We start from the raw sequence: 9,583 nt of genomic DNA, 5'->3' as shown, positions 1-9,583 counted from the left end.
CTAGATATGGTCAAAACGAGTCTTTTCCAAAAACGAATCTAGACCATTCATTTTGTGAATTTCAAGATCTTAGCCTTTATAAACTCAAAATCATTTTTTTATTTTTTAATATTGTTCATCTAATGATAATGAAGCCATCTAAATAAATTGGAAATGAAAAAATCCTTTTAAAACCTAGATCTAAGCATATCACAAAAATGAACGACCTATGTTAATTGGGCTAAAAAAATACTTTCTAGATTGTGTTTTCAACTTTTTTATTTTTTTTTGTGATTGATCATTAGAATGAAAAGATCGTATATTTCAAAATTTGGATCAAACAAATGGTCATAAGTTCTTACTTCTCTTCCTAGCTACAATGATCTCCTTTAGTTTTCTTGCTTTCATCCACTAGCTTTCTAGACCTTAGTGTTTATGTATTTATCGAGTAACCATTTGTTCGTTTCATTGTTTTGTTGTATCTCGAGGATAAATTATTTGCTGGAGACATTTTAATGTATGGGGGAATGATTTAAAGTAATATAACGCAACAACATTCAAAAATCATAGTAGTGCCATTTGTTTGTTCATTCTATTGAACAATCACAAAAAAATAAAAATTGAAAATGCGTCGAAGAAAGTGTTATTTTAGCCCAATCAACATAAGCCGTTCATTTTGTTAAGGTGCTTAGTTCTGAGCCTTGGAAGGATTTTTCTCTTTTGAAAATTTTTAGATACTTTTGTTATCATTAAAGAAAAAATGGTTTTGAGTTCGTTAAGACCTAGATCTTGAAATTCATAAAATGGACGGTCTAGATTTAACGTTGGATGTGACTCGTTTTAGCCATATCTATAATGCAAATTGAATTTTAGTTTTTTGAAAATTGAATATTGGGATGAAGAGAGGGTATGTGCATATTTTGAGGTGATAAAAATGTTACAAATATAGTTTTCTTCAAGTATGGTTCTATTATATTACTATACAACTGTTGCATAAAATGATTTCCCAAATGTATATTAAGATTTATTAGAAGGTACCATTTTAATAGGCCTTGAAATAAAAGGGATCATTTCTCTTATGTAAACAAATCGTTTCTTTGCTGTTTGGGGTGACAATGTGCTCTTTAAAAGTTACATGGTTCACACAGATAATCCCCCCAGATAATCCCCCCCCCCAATTGGTGCTTTACCTGAATGATAACTCCTTGAATGGAGTTTCACACTAAACGGCATTCAGATATGAAGGGCAGATAAGGAGAAGTATATAACTACTAGAGTAAATTACAAGTGATTCATATATGAAGTCTAGATAATGTCATGATCGTTAGATCGACTCAATTTCAATCTAAATCGTTGGACTCATATGTAGATGTTATCTATGAGCTAAACCTCAACGTTTCTCATAAATAAATGAAGTTTCCCAAAAGAAATACACGGTGAAATACGCTCTTAGTTAACATTATGCTTTCTTTAGAATGTAAGAAATAATGGGTCTGCCCTGCTTTTAGCCAGCTGTTTTTTTTCTTTGCTTTTCTTTTTCCTACTTACAATGCTCAATTATTGCAAGAGAGTGGCAGGGAAATGAAATAAGGGAGGCACTGCCCTACTTTTTCCAATCAATAGTGCTCGAGTATTACTCCCATGAGTACCGTAGAATCAGGTGAATATATATAGTACCGGCCGAGTATTACACCCAAGTTGGTGCATAAGAACTCAGCCAGGCTACGAGCCAAGGCTAAGTAACTCGGCCGAGTCTAGGTCTCCTCGCCTGAGTTTTCCAACACTGCTTCTAACAAACCCCTTCTTTTGTAGGAACCACACATATTAAACCCCATTTGAAAAAGTATAGGTGGAGATACTTGAACATTCTTTCATGGAATGTTTTATTTAGGCTATCGTAAAAAAATTGATGAACACAAGAAAAAAAACAAATCTATTATTGTTTAATTTTAGAGAGTGTCTACAAATATACCATTTATTTTTTGTACAAAGAGGTCATGATCATTTTTATCCCTTATAATTTCGAAACGGGTGATTGTAAAAGAATTATTGATTAAACATAAAGTTAAAAAAAAAAATTCTTTTCTCAAACTTGATAACTCACTTCAAACCGTCTAATTTGATATCCAATGAGTCAAATTTGATATCCAATGAGTCAGAATAGTTGTGACTCCTTGTACAAAAAGAGTCAATCCCTTACTTCTACTGTCTAAGCTCTTATTAATAAGATATACATAACATAACTCTTTATCCTTTCAAAATTCTGTGAATGGCTGAGGCCAATGAAGCATATGAGGAGCCCCCCTCTTCCAACACCTTTGTGGATGCCTCCTTCAACTCCTTCACACGCTTTCTGACTATTTTACCCTCGTCTCCTTCCATCAATCTCCTCGCCACTCTCTCTAACTCCTCCGCCTTCACCCACCCGTCCTCCTCCATTTTCAGCTCCAGAGCCACCCCAACCTCCCTCACCAGCTCCAAAGCATTCAGCCTCTGCTCAGCGTACAGTGGCCACGCAACCATTGGCACTCCGAACCACACGCTCTCGAGAGTCGAGTTCCACCCGCAATGCGACACAAAAGCCCCCACTGCTGGGTGCGCGAGCACTGCTGCCTGTGGTGCCCATTTGGGCCACACCATCCCCAAGTCATGTGTCCTCTCCAGGAACCCTTCTGGTAGAAGGTCCCTTAATTCAGCGTCTTTGGTGTCAAACAACTGGTCCATGGAGGTGGGGCCACGCAGAGACCATAGGAAGCGGTGGCCACTTTGCTCGAGACCGAGTGCCACCTGTTTGGTCTGGCGATTCGAGAGGGTGCCCAGGCTGCCGAAGCACAAGAACACGACCGAGTCCTGGGGTTGTTTGTCAAGCCATTGCAAGCACTTGTGGTGCTCACCAGCGGAAGTCTGATACTCGTCCAGGTTGAGGAGGGGGCCGACAGGGTAGACTGGCGGTGAAGGGTGGTCGGACAGGCAGATCCCCTTGTGTAGAGCGTCTAGAGACCGAGTCTCAAGGTCTAGGAAGGTGTTGATGAGAATGCCCTTGGCCTGGTGGAAGCGACGCGAGTTGTACAGAAACCACTTGTAGGCGTCGTTGGTCTTGTCCGACAGGACCAAGGGCAAATCGATCGGGGGCACCGGTGGCAAGCCGGGAACTATGATCGGCTCCTTACAATCCTTGAATTCACATGGAATTTGATCATGAAGTGTTGGTAGGTGAAGCATGAGTGCGAGGGAGTTGGCACTGGAGGTGAAGAAGATATAGGCCGGCACCCCAGACTCCATTGCTGCATCGAGTAGAGCAGTGCAGAAGAAGTCTATGATAAAGGCACAAACCGGTGGTGAAGTTGAGGAGAGGGATTTTAGGGTTTCAGTGACGATGGGCTTGTGGGCGGCCGCAAAGAGGCTAAAGAGGGTCTGGGGCCTCATGTCGGGGGCCGGAGAGAAATCGACACGGGGCAATTGGAGGAAGCGGAGGCGATTCAAAGGAAAGGAGGAGGAGGAGGTGCGTTCGATGTAGGGGGCGGTGGAGGAGGGGTTGAAGGGGTGGTCATGGGGGGTGAGGATTGTTATGGAGAGGAGAGAGCGGTGGCCGAGAAGGAGCTTGGCAAGCTCCACTGTAGGCACCAAGTGGCCGACGAGGGGGAGGGGGAAGACCACCACCTGAACCTTTGCTGCCTCATCCATGTCTCTCTTGCCTCTCCTCTCGCTCTATTTCTCTATCATTCTAGGTAAACTCAGTAACGTAGAATATTCGGTGTTGGTGTCATAAATTGACATGTTATTATGTCAATCAAGTCAAAAAAGTACTGCCAAAATCTGTTGGAATATTTTCTTGATTTTGTAAATTACATAAGAATTGAAAAAAGCGAAGGAATCATTAAATTAAGAGAGACGGAAGTTGGAAACAAAGAGGTCGGGCAACCTTTTTTAAGCTTCCCCATAAGTTCTATCTTTTCCTTTATCCAACCGTAATGGAAGGTTAAGATTGTCTTAATCATAATATCATTTCTCTATACTATTTCATTTTTCTTTTATTTATAAATTATTTTGACATCAATTTTTAGATGTCTATTCCTCTATTAAACTCGTACTAGCAAAAAAATATAAAAAAGTATTTTTAATAAAATAAATGACTAAAATACCCCCAAAAAGTTTCAAGGGGTATTTTGACCGTTATATTTTATCGAAACATTATTTTTAATATTTTTTATAGGTGCGTCCCAATGAGAAGATAGTACATACCAAATTTCATATTCATAAAATTTGTATAAAAAAAACTAAAAAAAAAATATTTTGAGACGTCGGATCTAAGATCAAACAGTAAGTAGCTCTCTTAATCAAAATTGGACGGCTGGATGGTAAAAGGCGGATAGAACTTCTATGTTGTAGGGGAAGCATAGAAACCTTTCCCCTTTAATTTATGTGTTTTATAACTTTTATTACTAACCTACTCTACTACCTTAGATTTCTCTATCATTTGTAGAGGTGGCAATAGATCCGGACCCAGCTTAGGACCCACCGGGTAATACCCGACATGGGTCCGGGTATGGATCCAACATTTGGACCCAGTGGGGTGGGTCCAGGTCTAAAACTTGGACCCGAATACTATGTGTGTGTTGGGTTCAGATCTGGTTGGACCCGACTCACACCAGTAAAATGTTGGAGATAACATACTTGAAGTCCTATTTGTTTACATATATTACGGATCGTATGAAATAAAAACTCACCTTGTTAATAATATTATGAGTATATGATGGTAAAAAGAAAAAGCTCATATTTGAGGGTGGTAATAGACCAACCAGACCTAGAACCCAACGGGATAGACCTGAGACCCAATGAATATGGGTATGGGTCCAACTTTTGGATCTGACGGTCCGATCCAGGTCCAAAACATAAACCTGAATGCTATTTGGGTATGGGTCCGGGTCCAGCCGGGCCACCTGACCCGTTGCCACCTGTAACAATCTTAAATTTTCAAAAAAAAAAAACAAAAAAAAAAAGAAAAGAAAAGAAACTTTTAATACATGATGATTCGTTTGAACATGATGATCCTTAGGGACCATCGCTATTTTTCAAAGCTTTTCAGTTTAAAAGCTTTGTTGCTTCCTTTCTCTTGCCACGTCCTCTAAAGGACGTGGGTTTTAGGCGTTTAAAGCGTAAGCTAACGCTCACACCTGTAACAAAATAAAAAAATAAAATAATATGTTAGTAGAAAACGCTCACACCTGTAACAAAATAAAAAAATAAAATAATATGTTAGTAGAAATTAAATTCAGAGAGGTGAGGACTCCTACCCTAGAAAACTTCTGAGATTTTTCTCTCTCTAGTCGAAACACAGTGAACTTTTCTCTTTAACCAAATTTTTATCGGAAGCTCTCTCTCAAATATTTTATGTGTAAATGACATCGTCTTCCTAAAAAATAGTCTGTTTTTAATAAATAGTGATATTTCCGTCCAGGATCTTTATTTTATAAGTTTTGTGTGTAAGTGATTTCATTATCTTGAAAAATAATCCGTTCTTTTTAAAAATGAAATGAAATAATTATTTCTGCTTATTATCATGAATTTTAAGCACGATAAATTTTATGTGCAAATGACCTCATTATTTTAAAAAATAATCTGTTTAATAAAATTGTGATATTTTAACTATGTTAGAAATTTTAAATGTTGTAAAATTATTAGAAATAAATATGACATTTCTGCTGTTAGTAAAATTGTAAGATTTCTTTCTACTGTTTTTGAATATTTAGACATTGTAAATTTCATGTGTAAATGACTGCCTTATTACTTAAAAATTGATATTTTTGCAATTGATTATAGCATTGTGAAATGTTCATTTGTAAATTGATATCCCATAAATTGTGATAATTCCGTATTCTTGAATTTCTATAAGAGTTTTTCTATACATATTAAATTGGCAATTATGCTAAAATGTCTTTACAAACTGCTACCTTTCTAAATTTGAGCCCAAAATATTTGGTTGGTTATTTTTAAAATGTTATTGAAAGTGACTGTTATTAGTGGTTTCAGTGAAATTCATATTAATGATTTCAGTGATATGTTGAGTACATGATATTTGCTGCTTTCGAATGTTTAAAGAGATTTAGAAATAATTTAAGTAAGCAAGTGGATTCATCCGGTTCGCCGGTGAAGTATAAGTGGACCTATCCGGGATGCCGATAGGGATTAAGTGGACTCATCCGGTACGCCGATGAGGTATCAGTGGACCTGTAGGGATTAAGTGGACCTATCTGGGACGTCGATAGGGATTAAGTGGACCCATCAGGACGCTAATAGGGTATATAGGTGACCTACTTGGGACGCCAGTAGGGTATTTTGTGAAATCCTTTGAATTATGCACTGCCGTTAAAGTGTTATATGTATTTCAATTATTCAAATTATACTTAATTATACATTTATTGAAAGTGAAACTGTTGATGCATTTCTGTTAATAGAACTCCTTTTTGGAAATATTGATATCTTTCAACCATGATTATTTTTAGGATTATGATGATCATTTACTGAGTAGCCAAACTCATCAAACTATGGTAAATATTTTTCAGGATAACTGCGGTTTCATTTGAGTGCTCGTCAGGATCAACTTTGGGAAGATATTGTAGTTGTGTTTAAACTTTCTTTTGTTACTTTTTAAAAATTCGTCACTGTAAATTTGTCCTAAAAAGAGATGTATATATATATTTTGACTGTCACATCTCAGGAATATCAGTATTGTAAATTCTTGGAGTGTGACACCACCCCTAATCATTTATATATATTTCTGTTTGGGTACGGACAGGTTGGTACTCGTTCAAATTTCACATATTACATTTGGGAAGTTGAGCATCTCTATAGAAGCATGCAAATTTACAGGGAAAAGTTTATATAGAGCCGAGGCTCTAAATAATCAAATTAGAGCCTACCTCGAAAATTTCACTAGAAGATGTTGTATTGATATCCAAATATCCTCAAATGGATCATCTCAACATATAGATGCATGGACATAAAAAAAATGGATTTCAAGTTTTGGACTGTAATTTTCAAGATTTTTAAGTTTTCACAAATCTGCTTGATCTACACTATTTTTGAAGCTTTAAATTTTATAATTAGGGATGAAAATATATTTTAAGGCCATCATAAAGATTTTCAATGTTGAAAGCACAATTCTTGACACTATTTAAAAGCGGGCTCTACTTTGATCGTTTGGAGCCTCGGCTCTATGCAAACGCAACCCAATCTATAAAGAGAAAACTTCACTTTGGTAAAAAAGAAATACTATAGATTTGCATCCGATAGTGATGCGCAACGTCCCAAGCATAATGCAGTAAAAAGCTTCACTTTCTAATCTTATAAAAAGAACTTTCAAAAACCCATTACAAGCAAACCTCTTATTTTTTTAAGATTTTATATTTTTTTTAAATACTCGGCTCGTCCATCAGAACCAAATCGATCAATGCTCAATTCTGGTTTGACCAGCACGGGCATTGACAGGGTTGGTCGGCATTCAAATTTCCCATATTATACGGGATTGGATATGGAAATTATAGACAGGTATACGTATGCACTTGTTAACTCGCATGGCAAAAATTCACACGCCCAACAAGTGCCGGTGTATAATTGGAAAGAAAAAGTATACAATGAGACTGTTTATTTTTTGAATAAGGTAATCTCAATTAATCTTGATAATTGGATGTTAAATTGAGTGATTACAATAATTATACTCACCAAACTCAAAGTTCAAATTTATTTATTTTTTCCAACTTTATGAAACACCCAACCTTTCATATTTCATATGATTATAAATAATTCTGACCTCCTTGCTCCAATGGTAAACGGTCTCAATATATACAATCCCAATTGGAAACACGTAAACAATATCATAAACATACCCATACAAACAAACACACGCATAACAAATCTATAGAAACAAAACTTCAATCTACTGCAAAAAGAAATACGATGCCCTGGTCTTGTCTATTCCCACAGTTACACTCTCTATGTCATGGTTCTATCTCTCAGTTCATATGGTGCCAGGAGAATCGAGAGATTAGAGAAGATGAGAGCCTTGTCTGGATCAGTTGGGACTGTTGGACAGTTGATGGCATTCGATCAGCGAGGTTTAAAAAATTGTTGTGTTTCGGGGGAGTTAGGATCAGTCAGTCTTGCAAATATGAAATGCTTTTCTCTCTTTCTTCTTCTTACAATCGATTTTAGGAAGTATTTTTTTCTTCTTCTTCTTACAATTTATTTTAGAAAAAATTAGAGATACCCTCAAAATCAATTTTCTAGATATCCTACCTCCAATACTTTTTCTCTCACACCCTAAATCTTAACATTGTATTTATCCCCAATCAAGAAGTCAACAATTTAAAATGAAAATACCCTTACCCTCTCTCTACATAAACTGAGAGGGCTGGTAGAGAGATATGGTAGGTAGAGAAAGAGAGAGATAGCATGGAGAGAGGGTACAAAGAGAGAATGAGAGGGTTCAAAAAGCTGATTTTTGTTTTTGTCTAGAGAGAGTAAAGGCAATTTCATCTTAAGCTTGTTGATTTCTTAATTTGAGGTAAATAAAAAAAAAAAGTGTTAGGATTTAAGATGTGAGAGAAAAATTATTGAGAAGTAAGATGTCTAAAAAGTTGATTATAAGAATATCTCTAATTTTCCATTTACTTTACTATAATAAATTACGAGCTTTCTTAGAAATTTATTATCAACGATAAAGGAAAAACCATCCTCATCGTAGTTTTTTTTATTAATCAAATGTTAAAAAATTATCTCGTTAATACCACACGTCAGCTCATGTGACCAACCACCTATATATAAAGTGTTCACCCTAATCCTAAGAGAACACAAACTCTATCACGTAAATATTCCTCTACATAAAAACAAAACCTAATAGTCATGTGGTACATCCTAGCCTACTCTAATTAGAAGTGAGACTTCTAATTTATCTGAATCACCTACAAGATCAATCCATAGGGGGTCTCTATTCAAGGACACATTGGGGGGAGATTATCCAGAAAGTTTGTTTTGCAGGGGTTTTTATAAGTTTCACAACATTTTTTAGGCTCATAGAATAAAGGTTAGGCCGTAGAGGATATGTCTTGGGGTCCTAAAGGTACCGCTTGCTCGGTATTTGCCTAAGCGTGGGAGCGTAAATACCATGCTCTCATGGGTGCAAAATGCTCATTCGCTCCCTCGGGGAGAGATATCCTTTAGTAGATTTTTCAAAGCTAAAAATTTTGATTCCAGTTAAAAATCATCAAATGACTATTTCAAAAAAAAAAAAAAAGATTTTGAATACTTCGACACCTAAATGTTGTTGCCTGAAAATCAAATAATGCTCATTGAATTTTGGGACATGATTTTTTTCAGGCTCGTATTTTTTTACGGGAAAGGTTTCTATGCTTCCTCAACAACATAGAAGTTCTATCCTGTCCTTACCATCCAACCATCCAGTTTTAATCAAGAGAGCTACCCACCGTTTGATTTTAGATCCAACGTCTCAAAGTATTTTATTTTTAGTTTTTTTTTTAATACAAATTGTATGAATATGAAATTTGGCATGTGCCATCTTATTATTGGGGCGCACTTATAAAAAATA

At 36.3% G+C, this 9,583-nt stretch overlaps 1 protein-coding gene across 1 annotated transcript; it reads right to left on the bottom strand.

Annotated features, from left to right (window-relative positions):
* Positions 1-2,060: 2,060 nt before the first annotated feature.
* Positions 2,061-9,583, bottom strand: LOC18448125 (anthocyanidin 3-O-glucosyltransferase 2). The gene has a single exon (XM_088858132.1). The coding sequence runs from the start codon at positions 3,661-3,663 to the stop codon at positions 2,227-2,229; it is 1,437 nt and encodes a 478-aa protein (XP_088714258.1). The 5' UTR covers positions 3,664-9,583; the 3' UTR covers positions 2,061-2,226.

This window comes from Amborella trichopoda, chromosome 2 (genome assembly GCF_054954075.1).
Source record: "Amborella trichopoda isolate Santa Cruz 75 chromosome 2, AtrichopodaSantaCruz75HAP2 v2.0, whole genome shotgun sequence".
NCBI lineage: Eukaryota > Viridiplantae > Streptophyta > Magnoliopsida > Amborellales > Amborellaceae > Amborella > Amborella trichopoda.
This window is presented reverse-complemented; position numbering and strand designations above follow the sequence as displayed.

Bases quoted from the DNA above. Each gene is read 5' to 3' on its own strand.
- LOC18448125 (XM_088858132.1), bottom strand. From the start codon at position 3,663: ATGGATGAGGCAGCAAAGGTTCAGGTGGTGGTCTTCCCCCTCCCCCTC.